Source organism: Narcine bancroftii, chromosome 6, assembly GCF_036971445.1.
Source record: "Narcine bancroftii isolate sNarBan1 chromosome 6, sNarBan1.hap1, whole genome shotgun sequence".
Taxonomy (NCBI): Eukaryota; Metazoa; Chordata; class Chondrichthyes; order Torpediniformes; family Narcinidae; genus Narcine; species Narcine bancroftii.
In genome coordinates, this window is record NC_091474.1 from 244,201,868 (window position 1) to 244,220,468 (window position 18,601).

Consider the following 18,601-nt stretch of genomic DNA (forward strand, 5'->3'; position numbering starts at 1 on the left):
TGTGATAAATTTCCTGTGTTCATAACTATATTGATGGCTTTTGGTGGCCACAAGCTTCCAGCCAGAGCGCTGGCGGAGCAACCTGGAGGGTGGGGAGGCTACAGGTGAGGCCCCGGGGCACGGAGGTAGGTGGTTCGGGCTGCCGCTCGCAGGAGGCTTCCGGGGTGGAGTGGTTACAGACAGAGAGTGGTGCATGAGGCCCCCCAAAGTGCAGGGAAACGGTTTAGAACTGGCACTGAAAATCCAGTCCCAGCAATACAGGGGCGCACAGTTGGGGAAGGACTAATAATTTGAAGTCTGTGAATGTGATGCCCTGGACTTTCAGGATTGCCATGCAGTACCCCTTTACCCCAGTCAATTGCAATCTGGTCGCCAATGAAATCCTCTGGGCAGTGGGGAGAGTAGCCAGTCCGTAACGGTGGGCCAGGTCTGGGCGGATAAAACTGTGTCAGTTGACCCCGAGTCAAATAAGCAATTGGTACAGTGTCTATGCACTTTCATCAGTTCCATTGGTTTTGTGAGGGGATGGGGGCAGTCCTGGTCTAGGTTTACTGATGCAGTGACTTGTAATGGGGACAGTGGAGTCTTACGTGATGACGTCATGCAATATGTGCGTGGTGACGTCACAGAAAGAGTCGGGCCAGAGCAGTCAGCATCGAGAAGTTGGTGCTGCTGCCTGCAGCCTGCTGGGGGTTGCTGCTTGCTGTTGGCGGTGAGGCGGTCAGTCGTCGGCGGTGGGTACTGGGTCAGTAGCGTCGGTCAAAGCGGCGTGCCCCTGGTCAGCAGCGTCGGTCGCGGTGGCGGTTACCTGGTCAGCTGTCTCAGTGGTGGCATGTCCTTGGATGGCAGCGGCGGCAGGTCCCTGGTCGGCAGCGTCAGTGGCAGCGGGTCCCTGGCGGCAGTGGTTGAAGTCGGGGCTGGGGCCTGGTCGGATGTTGCTTCCTGAGGGAGGGTGAAGCAGGCCAATGTCATTGCAGCAAGGGTGGGTTGTACCTTCCGCACTCGGCTTCTGCCCGTGACGTCAGGCGCTGTTGTGCGGCGGAACACTCGCTCTCATTGGACAAGAGGTCTGAGGAAGAAATGTTTGAATGGGAGGGTGGTGGTTAGGCTTCACACGAGGCACTGTGTTTGACAGTGACCATTTTGGAGCGTCAGACTACAGCAAAGTGGCCATTTTTAAAGCACTTCTGGCACCTGGCTTTTCTCACCGGGGACTGGGACCTGCTGTGCTTGTCCCTCCTGCAGAAATAACACTTCGGGGTTGCATTGGGCAGCGTAGCGGCAGCCGACAGGCCGTCGGTGTGCCGGGGGGTAGTAGGGTTGAGGGAGGGCATCAGAGCGTGGGGTCCAGCCCTGAGAGTATAAGTCCATACTTAAGACCGCATCCTCCATTGTCTCTGCGATCTGGATCACGTCCTCTAGGTTTTCTCCCCTGTGCTCTAGCAGGCGTAACCTCACCTCATTCGATCGGACCCTGGCCACGTAGGCATCCCGAATGAGATCATCTGTGGTCTCCGCAGCAGTTCTGTCTGTGCAGACACAGTCCCTGCCCAGTGCCCTTAGTGCTTGAATATAAGCTCTACAGGACTCACTGGGCTGTTGCCTCCTCGTCGCTAGTTTGTACTGAGCGTAGACCTTGTTCAGCGGTCGCTCGTAGAGCCCTTTCAGCACCTTCATGGCTGCAGTGTAAGTGGTCGCATCCTGGATGCTCTGATAGACTCTCGGGGACACCATAGTCATCAATATTAGTAGCTTATTTAAAGGATAAATTGGGAAACAGATTGAGATTACCAGAAGGAAGCAGCTTTGAATATGTGATTACAGACACAATGATAATTAAAAGATTTATCACGAACATGTACATTAAGCTGCAAGATAAGGAAAATGATGAAATAAACTATAAATCCTAAACAGAATTAGGAAAAGGATTTAAACATAAAGATAAAAAATGAAGTATGGGAAAAGTTATGTTCTGGAACTATGAAGAATACAATAAACACGAGGTTACGCATGATACAGTATAATTGGTTACACAGGGTATATAATCACTCCTCAAAAATTAAAGAATGGGATCTAACATTATCGGATAGATGTTTTCGCTGTAAGAAGGAAATGGGAACCACAGTACATGCAACTTGGGCATGTACGAAAGTGAATACGTTTTGGGAAGAACTAAATCAGATATTAAATAAAATCACAAAAATAACATAGCAAAAAATCCAGAGATTTTTTTTAAAGTAACATAAGAAGTAAAGAATTAGGCCTCAAATTGGATAAAGTGCAAACAAAAATTCATTATGATAGCCTCATTATGATAGCCTCAGCAGTAGCAAAAAAAAATTACATCAACTTGGAAAATGGAAAGGAGCATGAGTATACAGCAATGGTACATGGAAATGAATAAATGTATTCCATTGGAAAAAATAACATATAATTTAAAAAATAAAGTCACATTGTTTGAACAAATTTGGGAACCGTACATGGAACACAACAGAGAGAGCTTGCCTAGGACCTCCATCCCCTAAAATGAAAATGATACGAAGACAAAACAACTAGATTCAGTGTGTAACAAATAGATGACACATCTTTCTTGTTTATTTTCCTTTGTGTGAAGATATTGTTTTATGGTTTTATTGAATTGTATATGTTGAATATTTATGGGTTTTGGAGGGGGTGGGAAGAGGGGAGGGAGGGAAAGGAGAAAAAAGGGAGAAAGTGCCACTGTCAAGAACTTCAAATTCCTGGGTGTCAACATCTCCAAGAATCTGTGCTGGAGCCTCCATGATGATCCAATCACAAAGAAGCTTCACCAGCAGTTGTACTTTGTGAGGTGTCTGTGGAGATTCGATACATCACCGAAGACTCTTGTAAACTTTTACAGGTCAACCGTGGAGAGCATTTTGGCTAGTTACATCACTGTCTGGTATGGAGGCACCAACTCTCAGGTTAAGAATAAACTCCAGAGGTTGTTAACTCGGCCTGTGATATCACAGGCACCAGACTTCATTCCATCAAGGACATCTACATGAGGCAGTGTCTTAAAAAAGCAGCCTCTATCCTCAAAGACCCCCACCACCCAGGCCAGACCCTCTTCACTCTGATACCATTGGGGAAAAAGGTACAGGAGCTTGAAAACGAGCACTCAGTGGGACAAGGACAGCTTCTTCCCTGCTGCCCTTAGGTTCCTAAATGATCAATGAACCACAGACTCTGCCTGACTGACTTTTTGTGCCTTATTTTCATTAATTATTGTAAGGTGGTTTATATAAACATTTGCCCTGGGATGCTACTGCAAAACAATTAATTTCACAACTTAAAAAAAAACCACAGAAACATAGAAAATAGGTGCAGGAGTCGGCCAATTGGCCCTTCAAGCCTACACCGCCATTCAATATGATCATTCAAATATGTTAATGGTAAAAGGAAAGCTAGAGACAAAATTGGTCCCTTAGAAAATCAGAGCGGAAAACTGTGTGTGGAGCCTAGAGAAATGGGGGAGATAGTGAACAGTTTCTTTTCTTCGGTATTCACTAAGGAGAAGGATATTGGGAGATGTGAGATAAAAAAAGCAAATTGGGTAAATATGGGGAATATAGAGATTACAAAAGATGTAGTTTTAGGGCTTTTGAAGAATATAAAGGTGGATAAGTCTCCGGGACCAGACGGGATCTTCCCCAGGACATTGAGAGAAGTGAAGGAGGAAATAGCAGAGGCTCTGGCGGTAATTTTCCAAATGTCATTAGATATGGGGATAGTGCCGGAGGATTGGCGCATTGCGCATGTGGTTCCGTTATTTAAAAAGGGTTCAAGGAGGAAGCCTGGCAACTATCGGCCTGTAAGTTTGACGTCTGTGGTAGGTAAATTAATGGAGAAAATTCTTAGAGATAGTACTTATAAACATCTGGATAGACAGGGTGTGATCAGGAGCACTCAACATGGATTTGTGGGAGGAAGGTCATGTTTGACCAATCTGATTGAATTTTTTGAAGAGGTGACTAGGAATGTGGATGAGGGTAGCGCAGTGGATGTTGTCTATATGGACTTCAGTAAGGCCTTTGATAAGGTACCACATGGAAGGTTAGTTAGGAAGGTGCAGTCTTTAGGTATAAATTTTGAGATAGTCAAATGGATTGAACATTGGCTGAAAGGGAGAGGCCAGAGAGTGGTAGTGGATAATTGTCTGTCAGGTTGGAGGCCGGTGACCAGTGGTGTGCCTCAAGGATCTGTATTGGGCCCATTGTTGTTCGTTATATACATTAATGATCTAAATGATGGGGTGGTGAATTGGATTAGTAAATATGCAGACGATACTAAGATAGGTGGAATAGTGGATAATGAAGAAGGTTTTCAAGGATTGCAGAGGGATTTGGGCTGCTTAGAAAAGTGGGCTGAAAAATGGCAGATGGAATTTAATGCTGATAAGTGTGAGGTGCTTCATTTTGGTAAGAAGAATCAGAACAGGACATACGTGGTAAATGGGAGAGGATTGAGGAATACAGAAGAGCAGAAAGATTTAGGAGTAACGGTACATCGTTCCCTGAAGGTAGAAACTCACGTGAATAGGGTGGTGAAGAAGGCTTTTAGTATGCTGGCCTTTATCAATCATTGCATGGAATATAGGAGTTGGGAGGTGATGTTGAGATTGTATAAGACGTTGGTGCGGCCTCATTTGGAGTTCTGTGTGCAGTTCTGGTCGTCTAATTATAGGAAGGATATAAACAGAGTGGAGAGAGTGCAGAGAAGATTTACCAGAATGTTACCTGGGTTTAAGCATCTAGAGTATAGGGAGAGATTGGACAGATTAGGTCTTTATTCTTTGGAGCGTAGAAGGTTGAGAGGGGATTTGATAGAAGTATTTAAGATTATGAAAGGGATAGACAGAGTGGATAGACTATTTCCGTTAAGAGGAGGAAAGATTAAAACAAGAGGACATGAGTTAAGAATTAAGGGGCAGAGGTTTAGAGGTAACATGAGGGGGAACTTCTTTACTCAGAGAGTGGTAGCCGTGTGGAATGAGCTTCCGGGAGAAATAGTGGCGGCGGAGTCAATTGTATTATTTAAGAAAAGGTTGGACAGGTCTATGGATGAGAAGAAGATGGAGGGTGATGGGGATCGTGCAAGGAGGTGGGACTAGAGAGGGGTGTTTGGTTCGGTGCGGACTAGAAGGGCCTTATGGCCTGTTTCCGTGCTGTAAATTGTTATGTTATATGTTATGGCTCATCAGTACCCGGTTCCTGCCTTCTTCCCATACCCCCTGATCCCCTTAGCCACAAGGGCCAAATCTAACCTAATCTTGAATATTGACAAGGGACCGGCCTCAACTACTTCCTGTGGCGAAGAATTCCACAGATCCACCACCCTCTGAGAGAAGAAATATTTCCTCATCTCAGTCCTAAACTTCCCCCTTATCCTTAAACTGTGACCCCTGGTTCTGGTTTACCCAGCAATGGAAACAACCAACCTGCATCTAGTCTGTCTCGTCCCTCAAGGATGTTCTATGTTTCTATAAGATCCCCCCTCAATCTTCTACATTCCAGAGAATACAAGCCGAGTCTATCCGACCCTTCTTCTTATCCAAGTCTCTAGATACTGGAGCACACGCCGGACCCCGAATTCCAGACCCCACACTGGGTCTGTGTGATACCATCTCCGGTATCAGTCCAGTGAACTTTGTTCACGACAATAAGTTCTGACTGACGGTGACGATAGAGACAGGAAAGTTGTTTCCATTGGTAAGTGAGACTAGAACTAGGGGACACAGCCTCACATCTCCCCCTCCCTCACCTCACCCGCCACCGTCCCGGTCCCACCAGCCGCCCCGACCTGCCACAGGCACGGTCCCTCCACACGCCCCCCGCCCGTATGAGCCGGGACAGTTTCGCAAGGCCGCGTCCGGAAGCCGAGGAACCGGTGGGTCGGCCACGGCCGTGTCTGTCACCGAGGGGAATAAGGGAACGGCCCTGTGGCCACATCGATCACCGCAGCCCGATCGCTGCTCCCCGGGACCGACCCGTCCGCAACGTACGGGTGAAACTAACACGGCTTCTTGCGCCGGGGCCGGAACCGGGGGGTGGGGGGGAACCGGAGTGGGGGTACCAGAGTGTGGGGTCTGTCTGGAATTCGGGGTCCGGAGCGTGGTGTCTGGAATGCAGGGTCCGGAGTGGGGGGTCCGGAGCGTGGTGTCTGGAATGCAGGGTCCGGAGCGTGGTGTCTGGAATGTGGGGTCCGGAGTGGGCGGGGGCCAGAGTGCAGGGAACCGAAGTGTGAGGGTGTGGGGAGTAGGTTTGTAGGGAGAGTGGGGGTGGAGGATGAGGGGGGGGGGGTATGTGTGGGGCACTGGGGGTTAGAGTGTGGGGAATGGTGGTGGAGGGTGTATGGGGGAGAGCGTGGTGATCGGTGTACTTGTTTTGCCGGAAATTCTCCCACTGGAGTGGTCAGTGCCGGTGATGTATGATCATCCCTCGGGAATAACAAGGATGTTGTGTAATATTCTGATGGAGGGACTCGGCCAGTCAGACAGCATCCATGGAGGGAGATCTATTCTCTATGGATGCTGCCCAACCGTCTGAATATCAGGGCACAGAACAGCACCAGAAGTCCCTCAATCCACCGTGTCCTTACCGCACTGTGCCTAACTCATCCCCTCTCATCTCGGCAACATCCTGGTAACATCAACTGTATCCTGACCAGAGTCTTCACATCCTTCCCGTGGGTCAGAATTGTCCATAATTCTCCAAGTGCGGTCTAGCGAGAGGTTTATATCACTGCCAAATGGACTTGGATGTGGAAGTAGGAGCTACTGTTGGTTATGTTTGCAGGTGACGTGGAAACGAGTGGCGCTGGAGAGAGCAGAGAGGCTAGTGCATGAATTCTGAATGATGGAGACAGGTAGATCAGGAGGGGAAGAAGGCAATGGTGGAGTAAATTTAATCCTAAAAATGTGAGGTGTTGCTCTGAGGGAGGGTGGTGTGGACACCATGAACTGTCGGGCTCCAGGGAGTGTGGGCCCCTAAGCAGCACTGAACTTGGATGGAGCTGTAGGAGGCCCACACGCCTTAATCTGGATTCAGGAGCAGGGAGATCGTTGGTACCACTGGTTGGGTTACAAGGGGAACATGGAACAGGCCCTGCATCTGCACTGAACATGAGGGCCAAATCAAACTTAGACACTTCATGTCCCTCTGCCTATCGAGAAGCCAGACGGAGAATTCACTGTTAATGCTGTCTGGTTGGAGAGTGCCCAGATGGAATATTAGGCATTGTGGCTTCGATTTGCAGGTAGCCACAGTTTGGCAGTGCACAAGCTCGTGGACAGAAATGTCGGTGTGGGAACAAGGTGTGGAATTACAGGGAGGTCTCCATTATTGCAACAGACAGAGTGAAGGTGATCAACAAAACAATCTCCTGGACTGCGTCTAGTTTTCTCTGATACAGAGGAGTCGACCCCTGCAGATTCACAAGTGAAAGGTTGCTTCACTTGGAAGAACTGTTTGGGGCCCCGAGTGGTGGCGGGAGGAGGTTTGGGGCACAAGTGGAGCATCTCCTGCAGTCACAGGGGTCAGTAACAAGGACGATTAGTGGGAAGGGAGGAGGGAGTGGTCCCTGCGGAAAGCAGAGAGGGGAAGATGTGTCTGGTGGTGGAATCAGGTTGTGGTTGGTGGAAATTGCATAGGACAATATGTGGATGCGGAAGGTAGTGGGGTGGCAGGTGAAGACAAGGGGAATCCTGGCCATGTAGCATCAGGAGGGCAGAGAGGGCCAGGGCAGGTGTGTGGGAAATAGAGAAGTGGAGAAGGGCTGAGTTAATGGTGGTGGAGGGGAAGCCACATTTGTGGAAGGACATCTCTAATGATCTGGATTGGAAGACCTCATCTTGGGGGCAGATGTGACAGAGACAGGGGAAATGAATGAAGGAAATAGAATCCCTACAGGGGTCAGGGGGTGAGGGGGGTATAGTCAAGGAAGCGGCGGGAGTTGGTGGGTTTGTAGAAGATGTCTGTCGAGGGTTTGTCTCCCAAGATGGAGAAAGGGGAGAGTGTTGTTAGCGATGGACCAAGTAAATTTGAGGTCAGGGTGGAAGTTGGCAGCAAAGTGGATGAAGTCAACGAACTCATTGTGGGTACATGAGGCAGCACCAAAGTAGCTGTGAATATTGTGGAGGAAGAGTTGAAGGGCCTTGTAGAACAGATGCTCCACATAGCCAACAAAAAGGCAGGCATAGCTGGGGCCCATGTGGATACCCACAGCTACTCCTTTAACCTGGAGAAAGGGTGATGAGTCTAAATTATTGAGGGTGAGGACAAGTTTTACTAGCCAGAGGAGGCTGGTGGTGGAGAGGGACCGGTGGGTCTGTTGTCGAGAAAGAAATGACGGGCTTTGGCATGGGGATGGAGGTGTATTGTGATTGGATCTCCATGGTGTTCATGAGGTGATTGAGTTCAGGGAACTGGAAGTCGTTGAAGTGATGGAGGGCATGTGAGGTATCGCAGGTGTAGGTGGGGAGGGACTGGACTGGGTGGGGACAAAACAGAGTCGAGGGGATGTGATATCAGTTCAGCAAATGGGATGATGGCCTTCGTTTGCCGAGGGGTTGAATTTAGGAGCAGGGATACTTGAGGATACCTGGTTTTGGAGGTGGTGCTGAGGAGGTTCACCAGGGTGAGTCCAGAGCCTATGGTGAGAGATTGAGTCGTGTGGGACTGTACCACTGGAATTCAGAAAATTGACAGGAAATCTTCTAGAAACATACAGTGCCCTCCATAACTTTAATTACATGTGAACTGTTTGATAACAAATTTAAAACCGGGGAGCACAGGAGAAAAAGGAAAAAAGTGTTTTTGTCCAAAACATTGTGGAGGATACTGTATATAATTATGACGGGGATGGTTAAGAGAGAGGCAGGAAAATTGTTTCCAGAGGTGGGTGAGACCAAAGCTAGGGGAAAGAACCTCAGGATTCGGGGGAGATGAGGAGGAACTGGTCCTCCTGGAGAGTAAATCACAAAAGTCTGGAGGCACCTTGGTTGAAGTAAAAATACACAATGTCAGCAGGTCAAACTGTCTCTTTTATATAGCAGAGGTCATGGGTTCTGTGTCTCTGTCTCTGCTATATAAAGGACACTGACCTGCTGAGTTTCTCCAGCATTGTGTGTTTTTACTTCTCCCAGAGGGCGGAGAATCGGTGGGATTCTCTGCCCACGGAAGTGGTAGAAGGGACCTCATTGAATGTGTCAGTAAGTTTTTGGATTGGAGAGGAATTAAGGGTGATGTTGGTCGGTGGAGCTGAGCCCATGGTGGGAAAAGGTTCGACAGGCCATGCACCGCCTCCTCTTCCTGCTTCTTATGTTTCTCCATAACTCCACTTCTGCTGCTGGGGTGAGCGCTGACATGACACCATTCAGGACCACTGTTCAAGTCCACTGGCAGGACAAAATCAGACCAGGTTTCCAGAGAGAAAAATCAGACTCTTCCCTCTATCCCAGGATTAGTGTCCCCACAATGTGCAATCCAGCTCCATGACCCTCCCAGTGTCAACCTGGCAGGTGAAAGGGCCGCGGCTTTCACCCCTGACTACAAAAGAGGAGTGGAGAGCAGGTGGTTGGAACAGGGAGCAAGAGCCAGGCCTGCACCCTCTTCCTCTCTGCAGATCCCCGTCAGCCTCCCAAACAGCTGGCTCCACAGGCCACGGGGTATGCGGGGCCTCCTGTCCCTTATAGGGACCCTGTCCTTGGGCACATTGTGGTAATTTAGTTTACACTGTCAGACTTGGTGCATCTTACATAGCTGTGTGGCTGCGGCTAGTAAGAATGACGGTGCAACTGCACGTTGTACTGATGTATATGACAATAAACTCACATCATCTAAAACCTCTACACTGAGCAACACAGAATGGCTCCTCTCATTCACAGGCCCAAACAAAACAAAGGACCAATATTAATAACCTCCTAACTAACACACATAAAATGTCTCCTCATTTTCTAACTTTTTTCAATTTATGTTCAGTGGGACTCGGAGGGTGGGGATTTGTTCCAGCATGGACTAGTAGGGCCAAACTGGCCTGTTCTGTGCTGTTTCTGGTAATTCTCTCATCCCCCTCTCTATTTTTCTTACTCTTTCCCCTCTCTCTCTCACCCACCTTCTCTCTCTCTCTGTCTGGTCAAGTTCAAAAGCTGCCAACCTCCAACAACATTTTGTTCACTTGTCCGAGTTAAATCCCTGCTGCCACCCGTCGAGGTCGACCCTCTGTTCCAGGTGATCCAGGCCCAGTTGTCACCTTGGATAACCTCCATCGCTGGCCAACTTACCGACCAATTTTGATGTCATCTATAAATAACAAACAAGAGTGGAGCCAGTGCCGGCCGATCCCTGCACGGGTCGCTGATCTCCTCCACCCCGCTCAGACACCTTCCGCCGAGCGAATTCCCTGGGTCCCATAAGATCTAACCTGGATCAGCCAACTGTGTTAAAGGCTGGGCTAAAGTCCACATAGAGCAGAACGTTTCATGTCCCCTCTGCCCCCAGCGTCCCTGTAGATTGGCCTCTAGTCCAGACCTCTGGTAGCCTGAGTTCCAGATCTGAACACCCGGCACGGGCAGGCACCTCCTTGCATCCCGTCTCCCTCGACCCCAGCAGCCCGCGTGGGGTCCCTCACCTCGGGTCACTGACAGCCCTTTAAAAAAAAACTCAGCAGCGGATGGTGCCACCCACTGAAGTGGCAGCGACCCCGTGTTTGAATCCCGCACTGCTTGCAAGGAACGGGCATGTTCTCCCTGTGTCTCCCCACCCGCCCTTCAGAACATACGGGTGTTGGAGGCTAATTGGGATCATGGGCCAAGAGACTGCACAGAATGTCTAAATTAAAATCATTTAAGTTATTGTGGCATTATTTCACACGCAGAAGGTCATGCTGATTATCCCATAGACGCCAAGTGGTATGTGAGTTGGGACGCAAAAGGCTGGGAACCACTGCCCTGATCAGTCCTTGCCTTTGAAATTGCAGCTGGATCAGACTCTCAGAATCTCCTCCAGTAACTGTCCCAACACTGAGTGAAAAGAGACAGGCGTCTGAATGAAAGGCTGGGGAGAGAAAGGGGGAAGAATGGGACGGGGGAGGAGTCCAGGCCAACAGATAAAAGGTGTTGACTGAATGTGATAAGACGGCAGGAGAGAGGAAAGGTGACAATTGGCTCTGTGAAAGGAGACAGAGGGAAAAGAGAGAGAGAGAGAGCTGGGGGAAAGGCAACAGGAGGGAAGAGGAATGGTGGGTGGGGGGGGGTTTAACAGAAACCAGAGGTCAATGTTAATGCCAGACAGAAGATGAGGTGTTTTCCTCCAGTTTGCAGGAGGTCTCGCTCTCTGTTGGTCACCTGCTCCTGAGACCACATTGTCATGGCAAGTCAAGAGACTTTTCTCTCCAGCTTGTAGCTGGGTGAAAAGTTCAGAGCCCATTCCGGAATTCCTCACAATTCCGAGAAATGGGAATTGCACTCGACGTTTGTCTATTTTTGGTTTGTCATGAGTTATTCATTTTTGTTAAAGGAATCTGTCTGCAGTATCGTAATTGGTAGCTGCCTAACATTAGGGTAAGGTTTAGCTGTTTGACATTTGGCAGTGTTGGATTGTTGGTGTGTCAACGTCAGAGTCACAGTGGAAGCAACGCTGTGGATGTGAACCATTCAGAAACATTGACTTCAGTTTTTGTAAAAGATAAACAAAGAGACATAGCTGCATATATTAAACATAGAGAGCATAGAACAGAACTTAGAACATGGAACAGAACATAGAACGTAGAGCAGGGCACAGAATAGAGATCAAAGCAAGGAACAGAGAACATAAAACGTAGAGCAGAGTGTAGAACATCAAACAGAACAGAGCATAGAATATAGAACAGAGCATGGAACATAGACCAGGTACAGAACATGGATCAGAGCGTAGAACATAGACCAGACCATAGAATGTAGAGTGCAGAACAAAGAATGAAGAGAAGAACATAGAATGTAGAATGGAGTGTAGAACATAGCACATGGAATAAAGCACAGAACAGAACATAGAATGTAGAGCAAAGCGTACAACATTCAAGGTAGAGCAGAGCACAAAACATTGAACAGAGAGTAGAACATAGAATGTAGAGCAGAGCATACAACATACAAGGTAGAGCAGAGCACAGAACATAGAACAGAGAGTAGAACATAGAATGTAGAACAGAGTATAAATAGACTGTAGAACATAAAACAGAGAACAGAATGTAAAGCATAATGTAGAATGTGGAATGTAGAGCAGAGCACAGAATGTAGAACAGAGTGTGGAACATATAATGTAGATCAGAGTGTAGAAAATAAAACATATAATTTAACAGAACATAGAAGATAGAATGTAGAACAAATTTTAGAACATATAATGTAGAACAGAGCGTAGAACAGAACACAAGCATAAAATAGAATGTAGATCAGAGCTTAGAACATATAACAAAATAAAGCATAGAACATAGAGCAGACTGTAGAACATACGACACAGAAGAGTGTAGAACAAGTAACAGAAGAGAGCATAGATCATGGAACAGAACAGAGTGTTGAATGTAGAGAAGTAGACTGTAGAATATGGAACAATGAACAAAATGTAGAGCATGATGTAGAATATAGACCTAGAGCAGAGTGTAGAACATAGCACATAGAGCATAGCATGGAACGTAGAATGTAGAAGAGCGTAGGGCATAGAACGTAGAATGTAGAACAGAGCATAGAGCATGGCATGTAGAGCAGAGCATAGAATATTGCATGTAGAGCAGAGCTTAGAATGTAGAACAGGTCATAGAACATAGAACAGAATGTAGAGATATAGAACAGAATCTAGAATGTAGAGCAAAGCATAGAATAGAATGTAGAATATAGAACATTGACCAGAGTTTAGGACATAGAATGTAGAGTAGAACATAGAACATAATGTAGAATGTCGAGCAGAGCATAAAACAGAATAGAATGTAGAATGTACAGCAGAGCATAGAATGTAGAACAGAATGTGGAATATAAAGCAGAGCATAGAACATAAAATGAAGAACAGAGCGTAGGACATAGAATGTAGAGCAGAGCGTAGAATGTAGAGCAGAGTGTAGAAGATAGAACGTAGAACAGAGTGCAGATCATAGAACGTAGAGCAGTAGCAATTCTAGAGCGTAGACCATAGAATGGAGAACATAGTGTAGAACATAGAACGTAGAGCAGAGCGTAGAACATAGAATGTAGAACTGAATATAGAACATAGAATGTAGAGCAGAGTGTAGAAGATAGAATGTAGAGCAGAGCTTAGAACGTAGAGCAGTATGTAGAACATAGTGTAGAAGATAGAATGTAGAGCAGAGCATAGAACAGAGAATGAAGAGATGGGTGTAGAACATAGAATGTGGAGCTGAATATGGAACATAGAATGTAGAACAGAGGGCAGAACATAGAACGTAGAGCAGACCGTAGAACATCAAGCTGAATATAGAACATAGAATGTAGAACACAGCATAGAATGTAGAGCTGAATATAGATCATAGAATGTAGAAAAGAGCGTAGAACATAGAAAGTAGAGCTATGTAGAACATAGAATGGAGAACAGATGGTAGAGCAGAGCATAGAATGAAGAGCTGAGTGTAAAACATAGAATGTAGAACATAGAATTGAGTATAAAACATAGAACAGAGCGTAGAACATAGAGCAGACCGTAGAACATAGAATGAAGAGCTGAGTGTACAACATGGAACGTAGAGCAGAGCACACAACATAGAACACAGAGGTGCATAGAACAGAGCGTGGAACATAGAATGAAGAGCTGAGTGTCGAATGGAATGATGACTGTATGGGGGTTGTAGGTCAATTGGGCGACACAGGCTTAATCGGCCATTTAAACCCGTGCCGCCCAATTCACCGACAAACCCCATACCTTTCGGATCCGTGAGCGCCGACGCGGACGCCAGGAGAACGGACCAATTCTCGAGTCGGCGCCGGATTCGGTCCCGGGTCGCCGCTCCGCTTCCCCTATTCTCGGGAACGGAGGAGGCTGAGGGGCGACCTTGTGCCTCTTTACCGTGACACGGGGGGGGGGGGGGGCATTGATAAAGTGACCGTTCGCTGTCTTTTCCCCGGGGTAGACGATTCCAGAACCAGACGGTACGGGTTAAATGCGGGAGGGGAGAGGAACCTGAGGGGTCCCACTCGGAGGGCGGCCTGCCGAGGGGTTGGAAGGTCCGATTTGGGGAGGGAGGGAGTCAGAAGTTTTGGGTCGGCATGGGCGGCTGGGCTGAAGGGCCCACTGCAGCGGCGGGTGATGTGGGATGCCGAGCGCCCGGTGGGGCTGTAACTCTCCTCTCCCCCTTCTCTCCGCCAGGGTGGACCCATGCTGCCCCTCGCTCTCTGCCTGCTGGCGGCCGTCGCCCCGCGGCTGGGCGCCGCTCCCTGCTTCCGCCAGGGGAGCGCGATGTCCTGCGTGAACAGGCGACTCACCCGGCCGCCGGCCGTGCCCAGAGGCGTCACCTCCCTCGACCTGGCCTTTAACCGCATCGGGCGCCTGGAGCAGGGCTCCTTCCCCGGGGCCGGGGGGCTCCGCGGGCTGCGGGTGGCGTTGCAGAAGACCGGCCGGCTGGTGGTCGGGCCCAAGGCCTTTTGGAACTTGCCCAACCTGACTTACTTGGACCTGGGCGGCAACAGGGAGCTGGCGCTGGACCGGGACGCGTTCTCCGGCCTGGGGCGGCTGCAGGAACTGCAGCTGGACCTGAACGGTCTGAACGACTCCATCCTGCAGGAAGGCTACTTCCGCGACCTCCTCTCCCTGCACACCCTGGGCCTGAGAAGCAACGAGCTGCGCCACGTGCGGCCCGACCCCTCCTTCTCCCGGCTGCGGGCCCTGCAGAACGTCGACTTCAGCTTCAACCGCATCGGCCAGGTTTGCGAGGGCGACCTGTCCCCCGTCCAGCACAGGCTGTTCCGCAGCTTCGACCTGTCCAAGAACCGGCAGCTGTACCGGGGCGCGGCGTTCAGCTGGTCGAGGTGCGGCAACCCCTTCCGCCACATCATGCTCTACACGCTGGACCTGTCCGAGATCGGCCTGGGCGTCCCGCAGCTGCAGCACCTCTTCCAGGCGCTGGCGGGGACGCTCGTCCTCGAGCTGCGGATGCGCAGCCTGTCCATCGGCGCCTCGTTCGGCTACAGCAACCTGCCCGACCCCGACAACCGCACGTTCAGCGGCCTGGCCGACAGCTCGGTCATGAAGCTGGACCTCTCGCACGGGTTCATCTTCGCCCTGCGCCCCGGGGTCTTCGCGCCCCTCGCCGCCCTGAAGAGCCTCACGCTGGCGGCCAACCGCATCAACGGGGTGGAGCGGGGCGCCTTCTCCGGCCTGGAAGGGCTGCTCACCCTGAACCTCAGCCGCAACTTGCTGGGCGAACTCTACTCGTGGTCTTTCCACGGCCTGAGGAACCTCTCGCACCTCGACCTGCACCACAACCACATCGGGGTCATCCAGGCCGGCTGCTTCGACCACCTGGCCGACCTGGTCACCCTCAACCTGCGGGAGAACACGCTGTCGTCGGTGCCCGGCGCCGAGCCGCGGTACCTGCTGCTGGGCTGGAACCGGCTGCGCTCCGCGTACGGGCTGCAGGCGGGGGCCGCCACCACCTTCCTGGACCTGTCGGACAACGTGCTGGACGACCTGGGGGTCCTGTCGCCGATCATGCGGCTCCCCGCCCTGACCCACCTGCTGCTGCGGGACAACCGCGTGTCCCGCTGCTCGGCCGAGCCCTCCGTGCCCCGGGCCAACCGGCTGCTGCACCTCGACGTGTCGGGCAACTTCCTGCAGCTGGTGTGGGCGGCGGGCCGGTGCCGCGACGTGTTCGGCCACCTCGGCCGCCTGACCGAGCTGCTCCTGCACCGCAACTACCTGACCGAGCTGCCGCCGGGCCTCTTCCGCGGCCTGAGCTCCCTGAAGCGCCTCAACCTGTCCCTCAACTCGTTGACCCGCCTCCCCCGCGACCTCCTGCCCCCCGGCCTGGAGATCCTGGACGTGTCGCGCAACCGCCTGGTCTCGCCCGACCCGCGCGCCTTCCGCTTCGTCCTGCGCCTGGACCTCACCCACAATCAGTTCATCTGCGACTGCACCCTCGCCCCGTTCCTGCGCTGGCTGAACCGCAGCCGGGCGCAGCTGGTGGGGGCGCCGGGCGACCTGGCCTGCGCCTTCCCCGAGGGCCTGAGCGGGACGCCGCTGGGCCGCCGGGACCTGGGCTGCGGCGTCGAGCACGTGCAGTTCGCCCTGTTCGCCTGCACCGCCGCGCTGCTGCTGGGCTTCCTGGCCTCGGCCCTGCTGGGCGGCCGCTGCCGCTCCTCGCTCCGCCTCGCCTGCGGGGCGCTGAGGAGAGCCGCGGGGGCCGCGGGGGGCGCGGGCGGCGACGGGGCCTTCCGCTTCGACGCCTACCTGTGCTTCAGCGGCCGGGACCTGGAGTGGGTGACCGAGGCGCTGCTGCGGCAGCTGGACGCGCAGTTCAACGAGCGGAGCGCGCTGCGCCTGTGCCTGGAGGAGCGCGACTTCACCCCCGGCCAGGACCACATCGCCAACATCCGAGACGCCATCTGGAGCAGCAGGAAGACCCTGTGCGTGGTGACCCGCCGCTTCCTGCACGACGGCTGGTGCCTGGAAGCCTTCAACGTGGCCCAGAGCCGCCTCTTCCACGAGATGAAGGACGTGGTGGTGCTGCTGGTCGTGGGCGCCCTGCGGGACTACCAGCTCCGCAGGTACCAGCCCATGAGGGCCTACCTGCAGGCCAGGCCCTACCTGCGCTGGCCGGCCGACGCCGACGGCCAGCGGTGCCTGCTGCAGACGCTGGCCGACAAGATCCGGCAGCGGCCCGAGCCGAGGAGAGGCGGCCTGGGCCTCCTCCGCTGGAGGAAGCCGGACGCAGGGATCCGGTTGCAGCGGGTGGCCACCATCACCAACTAGCCGGCCGGCCCCGCCTCCGGGGTGTCATGGCAGCCAATCCGAGGCCGCCTCGTCCCCGCCCCGCCCTCCGTCGCTCCACCACCGACCTCATTCGCTTGGCTGCCAACCCGCGCTTTCGACGCGCTGGCCCTGTAGCCCTTCCACAGACTCCCCCTCCCCTCCGACACGGTCTCTAGCCCCCGTGGAGAAGTGGTCAAGGCCCTTCATTCCGTGCCCTCCTCCTCCTCCTTGCCCCCTGCCTGGTTGTGATCGGTGCCTCGGGTTTGAGCTGCCAGTGGGTTGATCTGCAGCCGGGGGCGGGTTTCTCCGGCTCGGTGGCTCTAAGGTCAAATTGAAACTTGGAGAAAGTTAGGCATCGTATTAAAAATAAGAGGTTTCAGCTATTTATTGAGTTCGACCGTAATGGGCAGGTTGACAAGAGTTGGGATCTCTCGGGCTCATCCGTCCATCCTCCGCCGCGACTTGATCCATCTTTCAATGTGACCTGGATGAGACGGTGGGGGGCGATTCGTTTTCGTTTTAAGTTTTTTTTTCCTTTCACATCAGTGGATTTGTTGGTTGAATGATCATTATCCTGTATAATATCCTTTTTTAAAAAAATCTTATAGATATATTGTAATAATAATTCATTCATTTATATGTATAATTGCTTTAAAAGATAATCATAATTAATATTAAGGGATGGAATGTGTGTGTTATTATTTGTTCTCTTTCATATTTTGTATAGTTATGTTAAACTCAATAAAATATTTTAAAAAGAAAAAAGTCTCATGTCACTTTTACCAAATCGAAGGGGTCTTCGGTCTTTGGCTTGGCTTCGCGGACGAAGATTTATGGAGGGGGTAAAAAGTCCACGTCAGCTGCAGGCTCGTTTATGGCTGACAAGTCCGATGCGGGACAGGCAGACACGAAGGGAAGCCATGAATAACCCACAAGGACCCAGCCACGCCTGCCCGGAAGCGTTCGCCATGAGTACCCGTATGGGTCCCAGCCACACCTGCTTGAAGGGGTAGCCTTTGGTCTCCACATGGACCCAGCTACGCCTGCCTGGAAGGGGAAGCCAGGAGTACCCGCATGGGTCCCAGCTACGCCTGCCTGGAAGGGGAAGCCATGATTACCCACATGGGTCCCAGCTATGCCTGCCTGGAAAGGGTAGCCATGAGTACCCACATGGACCCAGCCACACCTGCCTGGAAGAGGTAGACATGAGTACCCACGTGGATGCAGCCACACCTGCCTGGAAGGGGTCGCTATGGGAACCTCCATGGGTCCCATTCACACCGGCCTTTTGTTGGCTATATGGAGCAATTGATGATAAAAGCCTACGCAGGCAAGGCCCCTGAACTCTTCCTCCGCTACATCAATGACGACAGTGGTGCTGCCTCATGCATCCATGGTGAGATTGTCAACTTTATTCACTTTGCTGCCAACTTCCACCCAACCTAAAATATGGCCTCGTTTACCATCCCACCAAGACCACCCGTAAATTGGAGGAGCAACATTTGATTTTCCGTTTGGGCACCCGATGGTATTAACATCAATCTCTCCGGTTTCTGCTGGCCTTCTCTCTCCCTTTTCCCTCTCTCTTCTTTCCTCCAGCTCTCCACCCCCTTCCCTCTCCATTCACAGAGCCACCC

At 51.3% G+C, this 18,601-nt stretch overlaps 1 protein-coding gene across 4 annotated transcripts in view; it reads left to right on the forward strand.

Moving 5' to 3' along the window:
• Positions 1–17,063, forward strand: part of LOC138737202 (toll-like receptor 5) — a 37,974-nt gene extending 20,911 nt beyond the window's left edge. For 2 of the 4 annotated variants that reach the window (XM_069887861.1, XM_069887860.1), the window contains exon 2: positions 14,364–17,063. In XM_069887861.1, coding sequence (XP_069743962.1) covers positions 14,373–16,964 — 2,592 coding nt within the window. In that variant the 5' untranslated portion in view covers positions 14,364–14,372 and the 3' untranslated portion in view covers positions 16,965–17,063. Of the gene's footprint in view, positions 1–5,627; positions 5,733–5,764; positions 6,022–14,363 lie in introns of those variants that run through there. The other 2 variants (XM_069887862.1, XM_069887859.1) reach the window with 2 other exon arrangements.
• Positions 17,064–18,601: the final 1,538 nt, after the last annotated feature.